Source organism: Balaenoptera physalus, assembly GCF_965194825.1.
Source record: "Balaenoptera physalus genome assembly, chromosome: 12".
In the NCBI taxonomy this organism is placed as follows: Eukaryota; Metazoa; Chordata; class Mammalia; order Artiodactyla; family Balaenopteridae; genus Balaenoptera; species Balaenoptera physalus.
The window spans coordinates 72,048,729-72,065,337 of NC_138897.1; the positions used below are offsets into that span (position 1 = coordinate 72,048,729).

Here is a 16,609-nt window from a genome sequence, read left to right on the forward strand (position 1 = left end):
ATGGGAGAAAATATTTGCAAATGAAACAACTGACAAAGGATTAATCTCCAAGATTTACAAGCAGCTCATGCAGCTCAATAACAAAAAAACGAACAACCCAATCCAAAAATGGGCAGAAGACCTAAATAGACATTTCTCCAAAGAAGATATACGGATGGCCTACAGACACATGAAAGAATGCTCAACATCATTAATCATTAGAGAAATGCAAATCAAAACTACAATGAGATATCATCTCACACCGGTCAGAATGGCCATCATCAAAAAATCTAGAAACAATAAATGCTGGAGAGGGTGTGGAGGAAAGGGAACACTCTTGCACTGTTGGTGGGAATGTAAATTGATACAGCCACTATGGAGAACAGTATGGAGGTTCCTTAAAAAACTACAAATAGAACTACCATACGACCCAGCAATCCCACTACTGGGCATATACCCTGAGAAAACCATAGGTCAAAAAGAGTCACGTACCAAAATGTTCATTGCAGCTCTATTTACAATAGCCAGGACATGGAAGCAACCTAAATGTCCATCGACAGATGAATGGATAAAGAAGATGTGGCACATATATACAATGGAATATTACTCAGCCATAAAAAGAAATGAAATGGAGGTATTTGTAATGAGGTGGATGGAGTTAGAGTCTGTCATACAGAGTGAAGTAAGTCAGAAAGAGAAAAACAAATACAGTATGCTAACACATACATACGGAATCTAAGGGAAAAAAAAAAAAAAAAAAGGCCATGAAGAACCTAGTGGCAAGACGGGACTAAAGACACAGACCTACTAGAGAATGGACTTGAGGATATGGGGAGGGGGTGGGGTGAGATGTGACAGGGTAAGAGAGTGTCATGGACATATATACACTACCAAATGTAAAATAGATAACTAGTGGGAAGCAGCCACATAGCACAGGGAGATCAGCTCAGTGCTTTGTGACCACCTAGAGGGGTGGGATAGGGAGGGTGGGAGGGAGGGAGATGCAAGAGGGAAGAGAAATGGGAACATATTGTATATGTATAACTGATTCACTTTGTTATAAAGCAGAAGCTAACACACCATTGTAAGGCAATTATACTTCAATAAAGATGTTTAAAAAAAAAAAATTTACTCCATGGGTCCCTTGGGTTTTAGTCTTTAAAAGTCAATATTAATGCTGATCATTTATGATAATCATAATTAATAGCAATTATATAATTAATAGTAATTTATGGGATGCACTACATAACTTACAAGGCTCAGTACGCAATGAAAACCTGGGGGCCCTTGTTCAGAAATTGTTAAGAATTTCAGGATGACAACAGCAGGGCACCAAACCGAGCCCTGGGCTCTTCTGTGGGACTGCATGGGTCACATGCCCATGAAGCTAATTCCAGCCATTTAAGATGTGTCTGTGACTTGCCAGGAGCCGTGCTAGGCAGGAGGGATGCAGTGGCACACAGGACAGACCTGTCCTTGCCTTCATGGAACATGCCATTGAGTGGTGTAGATTACTACAAGTAAATAACCGTGACCACGAGTCCATTGGTGAAAATTGGACAAGGCTGAGAAGGGCGAGTACAAGGTGCTGTGGGAGCACGTAATTTGGAGCCTCACCTCGTCTGAGTCTCATCCTTTTCTGCTTTTCACTTTATTATGTTCTTATTGATGCACTGTGGAATTTCTTTTCCATCCTTTCCAGCCATACATAGAAGAAATTTGTGAAAGTCTTCGAGGCAGCATTTTTCAAAAATTCATGGAAAGGTATGAAACTTTATGTATAAAATCTTTTTTTTTAATAGAGATATATTTGACATGTAACATTTTCTTGGTTATATATCAGTGTCTTTATACTGATAAGATCTCGTACTGTGTAGGTGTACCTCATTTTACCCAATAAGTGCTGTCCTTAAAATGTGTTAATTTATTCATTCAACAAGCATTTATTGACCATGTGCTATGTGCCAGACTTTGCATTAGATTGTTTCCTCTGTACTTTATAATTTAGGATTTGTATATCTTAACATCCCGTTGACCTTTAGTTGTTTAGCTTCAAAATGGTCCAAAATTTAAATAGGCTAAGGAACCTCACAATTAAAAGTATCTTATTGGGACACCTTTGCTAATGCAAGCACAAGTCTATATCTAATTCATTTGTTTATATGTTGAAATCATATCCTTCAAAGTGAGACAAGCCTTCTCTTGATTCTTTACATCGTAGAATTTAAGTATCGGCAAATGTCTGTAGTCATATATATCATTAATGTACCCGATAAATATGTCCCTCTGGGTTACTCAAGCTATAGGGTATGTCTGTCGTATAAAATTGTGAAAATTTTCGGTAATGCCTATAAAAGTGTTCACATGCTTCTCAGGCACCCAAGAGTCAATCCTTCAGTATTTTGAGTGTTCCTCTATGATAATGCATCTTTGGAATTGGACTTTCTAACACTGAATCTGCATTCACACTGACTGTACTCTTCTCCATAAACTCGGCTAATTTCTAGACAGTTGTCGTGATGACCGTGCCGCATCGATGGAGCAGCCCGTGGCTGTTCAGTAGTTGCCCTTTAAGAGCAAATACTTCAGTGCAGTTTTTTTTTTTTCTCCACATGTTCATAGAACTAAAATAATTAAAATAAAATTTAAAAAGTGTGTCATGATTCTACCAGAGTTCAAGAGATAATTTTATCTTGGAGTAGAGTCAATACCTCAGGAAATGAATCTGCATACAAATGATTACATTTTTCTGAGCAGGAGCAGAGGCTTTGCCAAAAAGCCGTGGAATCAAACTGAGGGGATAGGATGCAGGCTCAGGGGTGAGACTCAACCAAGTCCTGGGCCGTCTCCACTGCTGTTGATTCTAAAATCTGACTTTTCCCAAACTCCTGGGTCAACCTCGCTGTTATATGATCCTTGGTGGAGAGGGGAGAAATGGGGATGGTAATTAAAATTGGGGAAGAGGTCTTGTTAACTCCATTGTGTATCCACCAGGTAAACCTGCACGGTCATTTTCTCCCACTGAGTTAACCGTTCACTGTGGTTTTTTTTTTTTAGTTTTATTGAAGTATAGTTGATTTACAATGTTAATTTCTGCTGTACAGCAAAGTGATTCAATTATACACACACACACACACACACACACACACACACACACACACACACACACACATTCTTTTTCATATTCTTTTCCATTATGGTTTATCCCAGGATGTTGAATATAGTTCCCTGTGCTATATAGTAGGATCTTGTTATTTATCAATTCTCTATGTATTAGTTTACATCTGTTAAACCCAGACTCCTAATCCATCCCTCTCCCAACCTCCTCCCCCTAACCATTCATTCTTATCACCACAGGAAATACAAGTGAAGCTGTTTGCATTTTAGGCAGGCATGCACATTGGATTTTCTGAAACTGTTACCATTTTATATAAATGAATTATTTTTAAAGTCAGTTCATTTATACATATATATTTTTGGTTCTTTTTATGTTAATACATTATCAAATTAACAGTAAAAAAATCCATTGTCAGGCCAAGAGTTCAGAGTTTGGGTTTTTTTGTTGTTAATTAATTAATTTATTATTTATTTTTGCCTGCGTTGGGTTTTCGTTGCTGTGCGTGGGCTTTCTCTAGTTGCGGTGAGCGGGGGCTACTCTTTATTGCGGTGCACGGGCTTCTCATTGCGGTGGCTTCCCTTTGTTGCAGAGCTCGGGCTCTAGGCGTGCAGGCTTCAGTAGTTGTGGCTCGCGGGCTAGAGCGCAGGCTCAGTAGTTGTGGCGCACGGGCTTAGTTGCTCCGCGGCATGTGGGATCGTCCCGGACCAGGGCTCAAACCCGTGTCCCCTGCATTGGCAGGCGGATTCTTAACCACTGCGCCACCAGGGAAGTCCAGAGTTTGGGTTTTGAAAAGCACAGGCGCTCCATAAATAGAACCTTGCAGGCTTCAGCATCGTCAGGACTGGCCGTGCTCTCTGAGGGCCTCACGGTTCAGGCGACTTTTCTCGGTGGCCACGCTGCAGTTTGATAGTAGAGAAGTAAAGAAGAAGTCTTCATGGAGAGAACAAACTTATGGTTGCCAAGGGGGAGGCGGAGTGGGGCAGGGGTTGGACTGGGAGTTTGGGATTAGCAGATACAAACTATTATATAGAGAATGGATAAACAACAAGGTCCTACTGTATAGCAGGGAACTAGATAAACCATAATGAATAATGAACTAGATAAACCATAATGAATATGTAATGAATGTATATCACATATATCCTGTGATAAACCATAATAAAAAAGAATATATATGTGTATAACTGAATCACTTTGCTGTTCAGAAATTAACACGTTGTAAATCAATTATACTTCAATTAAATTAAAAAAAACAAAGAGGACGTCTTCAGCAGTGCTGAGCCTGCCTCTCCACCTTCTCCTGAGGCCCAGCAGGGACACGGGGTTAAGTTCCCTGTGGGGCTGAATCCCGGAGGGAGGCTTTCCCTCTTCTGGATGAGGCTGGTGAGCCTCGCTTCAGCAGTGAACGTCAGATTGCTCAGTGATCTAAAGCCCACGTCAGGGGTTAGAGTTAAAAACACTCGTTCTGCTCACCCTCGCTGCGCCCCAGTCGTCTTTGTATCTTTCACCCCTGCTCTTCCCTCCAAGGCAGCGGTTAAGTCACCTGCAAGGGCTCTCGCTCTGAAGCCCTGTGCTGCCCAGGCTCTGCCCTATTCTCAGCCCCGGTTCCTCCTCCCCATCCAGAAGTGCCCATTCTAGTGACTAGATATTGCCTAGGAATGGAGCTCAAGGAACCCCGTGGGCACACGACAGCCAGGACACCCAGGAGCCGTCTGTACTTGCTAAAGAAGAACTTGTTATCGTACTTAACGGGCAAAATGTCTGTTCTTATTTTTTGATGGAGTGTGTGTTCTTTTGGCGCAGGGTTTGGGTTGGGAGTTGATTCTCCTCGACTCTTCTCTTGGCCAGCAGGGCACTTCTCTCTCCCTGGTTGTTTACCCTCCCCAGGTAGTTTGCAAGTTCATAAAATGTGCCAGATCACACCCCCCCACACCCCCACCTCCGTTGCCATCTCTGAACTCCAGAATCCGTGAGAAGGCAGGGTGTGAGCTAGCCTCACGCACCAAGTGATTTCAAAGTCATGGACTTATTCACCCCAGTGTGGTTTCACCTTTTGTACTCACCATGCTTTAAAAAAAAACTCTTTGAAATAACTCTCAGAAACTCAAAATTTATTTTACCAACCTCATAGAGATGTTAGGAGGATCAGTGAAACACTCTTTAAAAGTCATTTCAGAGTCATTGAAAAAAGATGCTATGTAATTGCAAGAGTTCTTCTGCTTTTAATTCTTAATTTGATTATTAGCCTCAGAAGTATTTTTAAAAGATCCTTAGAAGGCATATTAGATGAAACCCCCAGGGACCTGGGATATTTGGATGCCTTAAGGCATCGTATTATAGTACTGATAATACCTGTAACTTGCACTTCATAAGAACTCCCTCTCTTCCTGCCTTTCTCTCTCCCTCCCTTTCTTCCTTTTTTAATTCATACATTCCTTCATAGAACCCTGAATACCGTTCCTATGTAAGGAATCATGCCAGGGGCTAGATGAAGTCCAACAATCACCAAAAATGTTCTTTGCTTTTAAGGAGTATTCAATCCAGAATGCATTTCTTCTGAAAAAAAATTTAAAAGCAGACATTTTATAGATATGTTGCTCATTAATAAAAAATAATCCCAACAATGCCTTTATTAATGGGATAGATGTCTTTCTTACTTCATGGATGAAAAAAACACTTCTCCAGCAGTTGAGTAAACTGGGAGCTTATCAGTGCAGTATGACTTCCATCTTCCGATTCTCGTCTGAGGGTTCCTCTCCTGCACTGTTTGCATCTTTGTGAGGCAGACATTGGTTTGGGTTCAAATCCGGCTCCACCCATTCTCTCTCCGTGTGACCTTGGGCAAGCTCAGTTCTTCTTGGCTGTAAGTTGGGCATCATCAAGGTACCTGATCATGGAGTTGTTGAAGGAGTAGATGAACAGGGCCTGGAGCATGATAAGCACTATTTAGGTATTATATTTGCTACCCCTGTAATTATTTGTAAACAGCAATTTTTTCGTCATTGAGAGCTGCACTGTCCAGTATCGTAGCCACTAACCACGTGTAGCTGTGGAACTCTTGAAATATGATTAGTCTGAATTAAGATGGGCAAATACCCACCAGATTTCAAAGACTTAATACAAAAGCAAGAATGTAGACTATCATTAAAATTGTATATTGATTTGATTTAATTTTATGTTGAAATGATAATTTTTTGATACATTGGTTTAAATAAAATATATTATTAAAATTAAATTACATACGCAGCTTCTGTTACCCGTCTCTTGGACAGTGCTGACTCAGATAAAGATGTTACCACAGCATAATGACAGTTAAAGGAGAAACACAAAGTCTTCAATTTGAATCATAAAATAAAGCCTTAAATACCAGGTGAATCCTTTGTGAAAAAATGTTTATGAAAACTTACTCCATTTGAGAAGCAACACCAGCAGTACAATTCTAGTTTCTCAGTTAACTTGATATTTAACTTTTCAGTAATTCCTTACGTTCTTTTTCAGTGACAAGTTCACTAGATTTTTGTCAGTGGAAAAACGTGGAATTAAATATCCATGTGAGTATCATCTTTGCCTTTCTTTTTTTAAATAAAAACTTCCTCTGGCTCAACTTTGTGAGAAAATATTTTATTCGGCAGCATACTCCCAAGGGTGACACACTTTCCAAACAGATGTCGTGCTTATGGCTTTATGCATGAAAACTCCATCCTCCTATACCCAATTGTAAACACTTTGAATTTTAATTCTCTTTTCTCATATTCATGTAAGAATGTGTTTATTTATTTAAGATTGGTTATTTTAAGCAGTAATTGACCTTTTAACAGAAGTAGTTGTAAAAATACAAGTCTTCTACATAATGTAATTCCCTTATGCCCGTGCCTTATGCCATCTTGGTAAAGTTCCTTTTTTTCTTATTCTTAGGTGCATTGATGTAATAAACATGATGACATCTTTTACTAGACCATGGTTTCATCTTTTTTATTATTTTGAGAATGATAAAAGCAGTCCTCAAAGACAGGCTACTTTCTGACATTAACCCCTTAGCATTGTATCTTCTTTTAGCTCTTCACTGTCAGTAATTCTAGGGCATGTTCTTTACTTCGCTTTTAGAGTGTACGTTTCTCTTCCCCTTTCCTTCATGCTCTCCCTTCACATAGGTTTGCAATTGAGAAAAAGAAATAACTGGATTTTTTTTTTCAGATTTTTACTTGAGCAGTACGATTGGAAGAAGTGGGGTTTTTTTTTTCTTCTTCTTCTTCTTTATAACCTCCTCTCTCCACCCCATTTCCTGGCAGGATTGAGAAGCAAGAGGAAGTGACACATTTTTAAAAATAATCCCTTATTGGGACTTCCCTGGCGGTCCAGTGGTTAGGACTCCATGCTTCCACTGCAGGGAGCACGGGTTCGATCCCTGGTCTGTCGCTGTGGCGTGCCGCAGCACGGCCAAAAAAAAAAATCCCTCATATCTGCTGTGGAGGTTTCTTGTGCTTGTGTTGCTTTAGCAGACATGGTATCCTCATGTCATCACGTCCTCATGTCCTCTGAGCACCAAACATGAAGCTAGTGGGCCAGATGCCCCTCCCTGGCTGCAGACATGATATTTGAAGGGTTGTCTGGGGAAACCCTTCAAGCATCTGACCCTTCATTTGCCAGGATACATAAACTAGTAGGCATTTGCTGTTATCTGATGGCCTCTTACCACGAACATAGGACTATCTATCTGCCTTTGTACCATCTAATGCCATGAAAACTGCTTAGGAAGCAGGGCATTGCTGGGATGATATTGACAGAGTGCTTATGAACAAAGCCTCTTCATAGAGTTACTCACACTTGGTCTGGTTTCATGCTCACATGCCCAGCATGAGTCCTCTCTACTCACTGACGTTATTGATAAAACATCCACACGGCCAGCATCTGTTGGGCTTTCTGATCATATGGCCCAGAGTTAGGAAAACATAGATGCCCTTGATGTGGACCTATTTTTCTACCATGACGTTCCTGGCCTTGCTGAACTGTTCCCAAACTTTAGGCTTCAGAGTAGCTGATGTTGCTTTGTGTTTTGAGTGGAAATTTCACATTCACTTGTCTTCAAAGCGTACATCTTCCACTATAAGATTTATGAGATCAGAAAACCAATGTAACTCGGCTACCACTGTATCATCTTCCCATTTGCCTCCGTGGTGTGCCTTCTGTGCAGTTTGCATAGAAGGTGGTTCTAGAATGTCCTGCCATCTTGTGCTTCTCACCTCTCAGTTTGAGGGACCAGTCACGGAAAGAGCAGGTGTATCTGAATCTCTATTTTAATAACTGTATATGTTTTACATGAAAACAACAGCATAATTTTTATGCAGTTTTACGTTTCCATGTCGCATTTTGAATTCACAGTTGACCGTGAATGATTTCAGCATACATAGGATTATCGGACGAGGAGGATTCGGTGAAGTATATGGTTGCAGGAAAGCAGACACTGGAAAAATGTAAGCTTTCTAGGCTTGTATATTTTGCTGGGAATTTTAAGAGAATTTTATGCTCGCATCAAAAGAAAACCCCTGTGTAGATTTATGGAAGCCCGTGATCTCACTCCTGCAGCAATTTACCTCAGAAGGAAATAGGCTGTATTTTGTAAAGCACAGCAAACGAGATGATCTGGAACTTCTACCTCTTAGGGCTAAATGGGAAGGTAACCAGAAACTGTGTATCGGGAGCCTGCAGTGTTTCAGGCCGTGGGTGAAGAGCCAGGAATCCAGAGGTGGCCAAGAAGGGGTGTTACGTACGGCCTCCCAGCCCGATCAGACTGCAGAGAATTCTCTGCTTTGCAGGGGAGAGACATTCTCTTCTGACCCCCCTGTGATTTAGCGTGTGCAGTTTGGGGTGATAGAAAACATACCTTCCAGTTCTATGCTGCACGGTGGGCTTTTTGATCCTAATATGCACTTTACTTGTCGTTCGTTACCTTTCACTAAATTTTAGTTTTATTTCATCATAACTGCTTGTCGAGGTGTTGAGGATGCCCAGTCTGTCACGTGTTGTTGTTAGAAGTAAATAATATCAATTTGTCTCTTCATACACATTTACGATTTCACCCGACTCTTGGAAATCGCCAGGGTGTGGTAAATAGTCTTCTATTTTATAGGTTAAGGGTAGACGCTTCTCAGGAGTCACACAGCTAGGAAGTGGCCAAGCTCAGCTCCCATGAATCCTCGAGCACGTCCTTTGCAGCCTGCAGGCTGCCAGTGACAGTGACCTGCCACCTGCCCTTGGGGGGGGTGCCCTCAGCTTGCTTACTCTGAGGGGCTCAAGACCTGTGGGTGCCACCTTCTCTGTGGTCTGCAATCTGAAGGTCTTATTAAACATCGTCACAGCAGGGTGGTGATAGAAGTAGTATGAGGCATTTTGAAAATTCTTTATCATAAAAAATAAATATTTCAAGAACGCATCACTTCATGTGTTCTCAATATTTGATCCCATAATTAAGCCAATCAGTGTCTCGCAAATGGATTTGTCATATAGAGCTCCTGGAAGAGTGGATAAAAATATCAAATTTGAACATCTATCTCTGTTTTGCTGTAACTCATAACATTATAAGTTATAAGTAAGTTAGGAATAAGTGGATTTTGTGTGTCCTACCACAGCCAGACAACTGGTATACCTGGGTATCATGAAGTAGTATATCAGTGGGAATTTACAGTCATGCATGCAGAATTCTCAAGCCCCCAAAACCCTTGTAAAAATTTCCTTTCAGCTTTCCCTTGTCCTGCTGAAAAAACATCTGCTTTCTTTAACCTGTGATTACAGAGTGTGCTGAGTAACATGTCTGTATTTCCTTAATGTGATTTTGTTCCAAATCTTCAAAAATCTTAAGCTGTAAAAGGTTTTTTCTCAACTAACTTTAATATAACTTGAATATAAAAATCTTACTGATTCTTTTTATTATTTAAAATATGATAACTTAAATATAGATTTAAAACAAATCAATAAAGTGCCATTTTAGAACACGGAGTTTTGGACACATGCTTTCCCTTCCCATTTAGTCAATCACCAACATTTTAGAGTCTTGCACTCTATGCGCTTATTAAATCTTGACCAGTGCTGAATTCACAATTCCTAAATGCTAAATATGACATGTACAGCACCTCCACAAAACATACACACACACACACACACACACACACACACACACAGTGGTACTAGGCAGTGGCAATACATACAAAATTTATTTCCCTGAATTTTATATCCGTCTACTTTATGCTCTTATTTAACTGAAACATCAATTCATATAATAATAGAAGTATCTTGATTATTGCTTGATTTTTTAAAATAGCCTTTTTATTTTACAGTTATTTTAGGTTTACAGAAAAAGTGCAGAAATAGTACAGGGAGTTCCCGTGTACCCCATGCCCAGTACCCTCATCTTACTTAGTGTGGGACACTCGTCACAATGAACGAACAAATATGTTATTATTGACTGAAGTCTCCACTTGATTCAGATTTCCTTAGTTTCTTAGAAGCATTTTGCTTCTTTAAAACACTTGTCAAATCTTTAGAAACTTCCCCCAGTATGATGCGTATCGTTTAATCCGTTTAGATGTATTCTCAGTGCAGATTTTTCAATAATATTTATGTTTCTAGGTATGCGATGAAATGCTTCGATAAGAAGAGGGTCAAGATGAAACAAGGAGAAACCTTAGCCTTAAATGAAAGGATCATGTTGTCCCTGGTGAGCACAGGAGTAAGTATTCAATTTTGAACACTGTTGGGTTTTTTTTGGTTTGTTTTTTGTATCAGGACAATTTATTTAAAATACAGGCATTTTTTTTTTTTTTTTTGGTGAATTCTGCGGCTAGCCGGTTCTTGGGGGGATTAGAATTTATAGCAGGGAGCAGCAGCACTAAGTTAGTATAAATAATAATTCAGATATTACCTCTGTCTAATTTGGGAATTAGGAACGTACTAGCCACCATCGCTGTGCACACTGACAACTTGTCCCTTTAGTGAGTATTTATGACTTCCTTCTTTGTGGAATATAGTTGCAGAAATGGCAGAAAATAATCATATCAATGACAAAAAAAAATCACTTGAATATAGTTAAGAATTGGCTGTGTGACTGAGAAGGACTAACCCAGAGAAGAAAACGTAAGAGAAACGTAGCTCCTGTCCCTCACAGACTGAAAGAGAGGAAGTGACTTGGCTTTAGTCAAACCCCCGTTGTCCCTTCGGGGTGCTCCCCAGTCCGTGTTTCATCTGGAGGGAACCTTATCTTTTCAGCACTTGCTGCTTTTACCTGCCGTGGACGCTGGCCTTTTCCATTTCCAGCACTACGTTTCTGCCTGTTGGATGTTTTATTTGTATGTCAGGCTGTCATTTTTAGCTCGGCACGTGTAAAAGCAAGCTTTTACACTGTGTCATCTTGACTTGCAAAGCAGTGTTCCATTCTGATTTCTTTTCCTTTAATAATATCACCCAGGATCAAAACCTCGGCTTTTATTTACCTGTACAGATGTATATAAAGACACCCAGAAAAAGCCACCATGCCAGGAACCTGGGCAGTGCCCGTGTGTCCTGGCAAGTGAGACATGGGGCCCTGGGGGAGGCGGGATGGTGCTTCCATAGCTGTGTTCTAAATAAGGTCATCTTCACACAAAGGTTTTGAAAAACTCAGATCTTAATGGTGACTCAAAGAATTCCTTTCAGCTAGTAAGCAAGGAACCTGAGACCCAGAGACATCATTTCTTTGCCCAAAGTCCCCAGACTCCCTGGACAGGCCCAGTGTTCTTTTCTCATCCCTTTGTAGGCTCCATGTTTTATTGTTTGTCACCTGTATTCATTGTGTTGGGGTTTATATTATTCTAGCATTAGTTTTAAGTGGTTCTGGAAAGTCTATTTGCTATCGAAGCCAATGAATATCATAATTTAGCTCAACTATAACAGATGAAAATGCCATTGCTATAAATAGTAATGTCTAATTGTGTGCCTCTACCTGCCAACGTATGGACATTAAGCATTTCAAATAAGAGTTACCCTGTGTGCATGACCAAGATTTTAACTGATTGGAATGGAATCTGAGTAGCCTGCACACTGTATTGGAATCAATGTGAATAACACTGGCTTCTAGTATCTATTGAAATGTCTGTGTCTTCATTTCAGACATGGATGTGTGTTTACTGCAGACTTTAAGTGCTTTATTAAAATATTAATTTTTAATGAGTTATCTCAAAGCCTTGGATATTTATTCACAGGAAAGCCTATGGAAAAAAATTTTTGGTGTTGGAAAACTATACGTACAATTTTAATTTTCATGTAGCATTTTTGTTTTATTCAGGTGAGGGAGAGTGGTTAAGTGGTTGTAGAGTTCCTCACTGGTCTATCCATAAGGGAATAAATAAAAAATTGGGGTTATATTGGGCTACTGCTTTGAGCTAATTTAAAAGACTTGTTTATATTTTTTATTCAAATATCAAAACTGTTTAGCATTTTAAACATGTATAAGTACATAATTTAAAGAATTATAGTAAAGAATTGAAAGAATTGTAATAAAGTTATTTGGAATTGTTTTTGCTAATGAAAGGCCACGGTTTATAGGATTTAAGTAATCTTTAGTTTAAAATTGCCTCCTTAGGTGATGCTTTAGATCGGCCTGTATCAGTATGATTTCCTAAGGTGTTGGCATGAAAGTGAGCCAGAGTCACCCATCAGAGTTTTCTATTTACTAGAAGGTTGTTTTTCTCTTTCAGTCTCAAATTGAGGATTCCTACTTCTCATCCCCCAAAGAGATAGTAGGAAGTACTGTTCGCGTTTTATTCTGTAACTTTTGGATAGTAAAAAGGGAATCAAGGACATGTATGTCCATGACTGGGGGGAGCCGTCAGCACCTTCATTAATTAAGTCAGTTGTTGTTCGTGAGAAGCATTGCTCATTCATTCCTTGATCCATACTTGAGACCTAGATTGTGCCGGGCCCTCCACTACGAGACGGGGGTCCTGAAACCCTAGTTTGGTCCTTGTTCTTATAGAGCTGCATAGAGTAAGAGCAGCTGGTGTTTATTCAGACAGTCTCACAAATGCGTTGATCATTGGAACACGTGGCAAGAGGTAGGAAAGACAGGTCCACGGTGCTCGGAAGGCATTTAGCAGGGCGGAGGTATTGTCCACAAACGCTCCTCTGAAGTCAGAGGAGGTCCTGGGGCATGTGTGGGTCCCGAGCACGGAAGTTCTGGGGACTCACAGAAAGTCGGCAGAGGTGGGGTCAGAAGTGATAGGGTAAGGACCACAAGATGAAGTTGTATGGGAGAGAGGCAAACAGAGGCCAGACCAGACCAGAAAGAGCTTTCTGGGCCAGTACTGAGGATTTTTAAAAATCTTAAGAGCCGTTGGAAACAAAGTGTTTGAAGTAGGAAGATAACATGATAAGCCTTGCAAGTCTGAAAAGGTTCCTCTGACTGCAGTGTAGAGAAATGTTCTGAAGGATTACTTTACGGTCTATTTTATCACAGTTTTAAGTTCCTGCAAAATGCAGGCTATTTTGCTCACTAGGTAGGAAATCAAAGAAGACAGTTCCTTGCTGAAGAGCTTTTATTTAAGTATCCACCTGTAAAAACCCCCTAGTTCTTATTTACCTTGAATTTGTAATCAAGGCAGAACATCTTAACCATAGTTATCTTTGAAACCGTACCAACACCATCATTAAACCGCTGCCTGTTTGTCCACTTGGGTCAGTATTCAGTTCTTTGTGTCTCAGACCCCACCTGAGACTCAAGATGGCATCTGCTCAGGGCCTGAGAGATGAGGGATCGTGGTCAGCAAATTCTGTAGAGGTAACCAAGTCAAATCCCTTTAGTGGAGCTTTTATTTCATGTTGCTATGGAAACTTTGCCTTCGTAAGTAGGGTAACATAGGACAGCTCTGCCAAGAGTCCAGGGTCAGAGAGCTGGGGATTGAATCTTGGCTGGCTACCAAATTTCTTTGTGACCTCAGGCAAGACATTTCCCTTTTAGGGGGTGGGGAGTTTAGCTTCCTTGTCTTTAAAATAAAGAAATCGGACCACGTGATTTTTTTTTTTTTCTTTCTTAAGAGCCCTTTCTACTCCGGTGGCCTGTGATTCTGAATCTCCAATTCATGTCCCGTCTTAATAACGTAGTATCTTAACTATACTTTGACCTTTTGCAGTTTTCTCAGGGCCGTCATTAGAATGATCATACACCATCATGTTCAGAAATACCCCCCTTTCCAAGCTCTATTTGTCCTCTGGGTGAAGTGAGTGGAGTTGCTCTCTCAGGCTGGGAAAGACCCAGGCTTTACTAAGTTCCTGGTCCACCCGCTTCTCTGCTCTAGAGATGAATTGTTCATCAGATCAGGAACCAAGAGTATGTGGGGAACGCCGTTACGGAAGAAGCATGATATTTGGAGCAGAATGAGCCATCGCCAGCAGACTGTGGAAAGGTCTGGTGAAACACTGGTGGGATTGCAAGTAGGAGGGTACCCGCCCACCGAGAACCACGTGGCTTTTAACAGATTAAAGGGTAACACCTTTATTTTACCTATTTAACGCAAAATAAATCTTAACATTAGTAAACACTAACACCTCTCAACAGACCTCTAAGGAAAACTAGGTAACCACAAAATGAATTTTGTAATTCATTCTGGAGTAACTTCCTCCAGAAGCTTTGTGGAAATTGAGTTCAAGTTCATGAATCTTGAGCACATAGGAATGTGTTAACACAAATTTATCTGTATGCCCTTAATTGACAGGTGTGAACAATGTGAATTCTGTTTCAGATTATTCTGTTGAAATTTGAATATTTTCTGTGGAATTTAATAATTCTTTGCTTCTGTTAAGAAAGTGGATATAGATATTTCATGCCATTTGTTATTTGAATCAGTTGAGTGGCAAGTGTACACTGTATATTTATCTCAATGGACCTAGTTCTAGATCTAGTGGGGCACTGATGGATTTTCACCAGGGAACGCATGTGTGTATCCAGCACCCATGTCAAGAGATAAAAAGTTACCGGTGTTCCAGAAGTCTCCCTGTGTCCCTTCCATCCACTCACCCCACGCCCAAGCTAACTACTACCCAGATGTCTAAAACCGTAATTTAGCTTTGCCCGTGTTGAAACTTTATATAAATGTACTCTTTTTGTGTCTGGCTTCTCTCACTTAGTGTTGCTTGCGAGATGCATCTGAGTCGTTGCTCTTAGCAACAGCGCCTTCTGTAGCTAAATAGCAGGGGTCACCAGGCTATGTGTGTGGCCCAGGGACCAAATCTGGCTTGTGTTCACAGCCCATGAACTAAGAATGGTTTTTTCCTTTTTAAAGCATTGTAAAGAAAAGAAACAAAGAAGAATATGTGATAGAGACTGGATGAGGCCTGCAAAGCTTAAAATATTTACTGTCTAGCCCTTTGCAGAAAAAGTTTGGTGGCCCCTGTTCTATAGTATTCCATCATATAAATGTGCCACAATTCGTGTATCCATCCTCCTGTTGGTAGACATTGGGGTTATTTCCTGGTTTGGGCTATTTTGAATAGTGCCATGAGGACCATTCTCATGTCCTTGGTGCACATGAGTACAGATTCTCGTGCACATGAGTACAGATTGCTGTTAGGTAAATACCCCGGGGTAGAAATGCTGGCTCATAGGCTTTGCAAGTGGTGATCAGCTTTAGCAGATCCCACTGAACATCTTGTGAAAGTGGTAGTACCATTCCGCCCTCCCAGCACCATATTGGAAGTTCCATTAAACTCCATACCTTTGCAACACTTGGCATTGTCAGTCTTTTTAATGTTAGCCATTCTCATCGGTTTTAGTGATGATACATTGTGATTTTCAATTTGCATTTCTTTAGGGAAAACTGAGGCCTAGCATCTGTTTATAGGCTTGCGGGCCGTTTGATACTCCCTTGTGTGAAGTGCCTACATTATTATTGTTGTTGTTGTTGTTGTTGCTCTTTTGCCATTTTTCTACTGGGTTGTTTGCTTTTTCTTTATTGATTGTTGAGAGTTCTTTATATATTCAAGATATATATGGATTGCAGATATCTTCTGCCATTCTGTGACTCACCTTTTTACTCTCTTAATGGTGTCTTCTGAAGAACAGAAGTTCTTACTTTTATTTTAGTCCAGCTTATCAATATTTTTATTGTTAGTGCTTTTTGTGGCCTGTTTAAGAAATCTTTACTTCACCCTAAGATCCTGAAGTTGTTCTCTTTGGTTTTCTTCTAGAAGCTTTATTATTTTACCTTGAGGTCTATATCCACCTGGGGTTGACATTAGTGTGTGGTGTGAGGTAGGGGTGAACGTCCACAGCTGATTGTACAGATAGCCTGTTGCTCCGGCACCACTGATTGAAAAGGCCATGCTTTACCCCCACCCTGCTGGGTCACTTTATTACAAATCAAATGAGCATTTACATGTGGGTCTGCTTCAGGATTCTGTTCTGTTCTACTGGTCGATTTGTCTGTCCTTGGGCTAGTTCCGTACCGAATTACTGTTGCTCTACCATAAGTCTTGATATCTAGCACTATG

At 40.4% G+C, this 16,609-nt stretch overlaps 1 protein-coding gene across 1 annotated transcript in view; it reads left to right on the top strand.

Moving 5' to 3' along the window:
* LOC309639617 (G protein-coupled receptor kinase 3-like) overlaps positions 1-16,609 on the top strand; it is a gene marked incomplete at its 5' end in the record, with an annotated part of 55,234 nt that overhangs the window by 2,802 nt on the left and 35,823 nt on the right. Inside the window, 5 exon segments of the mRNA XM_082417025.1 lie at positions 1,682-1,743; positions 6,596-6,611; positions 6,613-6,648; positions 8,477-8,568; positions 10,721-10,820. Coding sequence (XP_082273151.1) covers positions 1,682-1,743; positions 6,596-6,611; positions 6,613-6,648; positions 8,477-8,568; positions 10,721-10,820 — 306 coding nt within the window.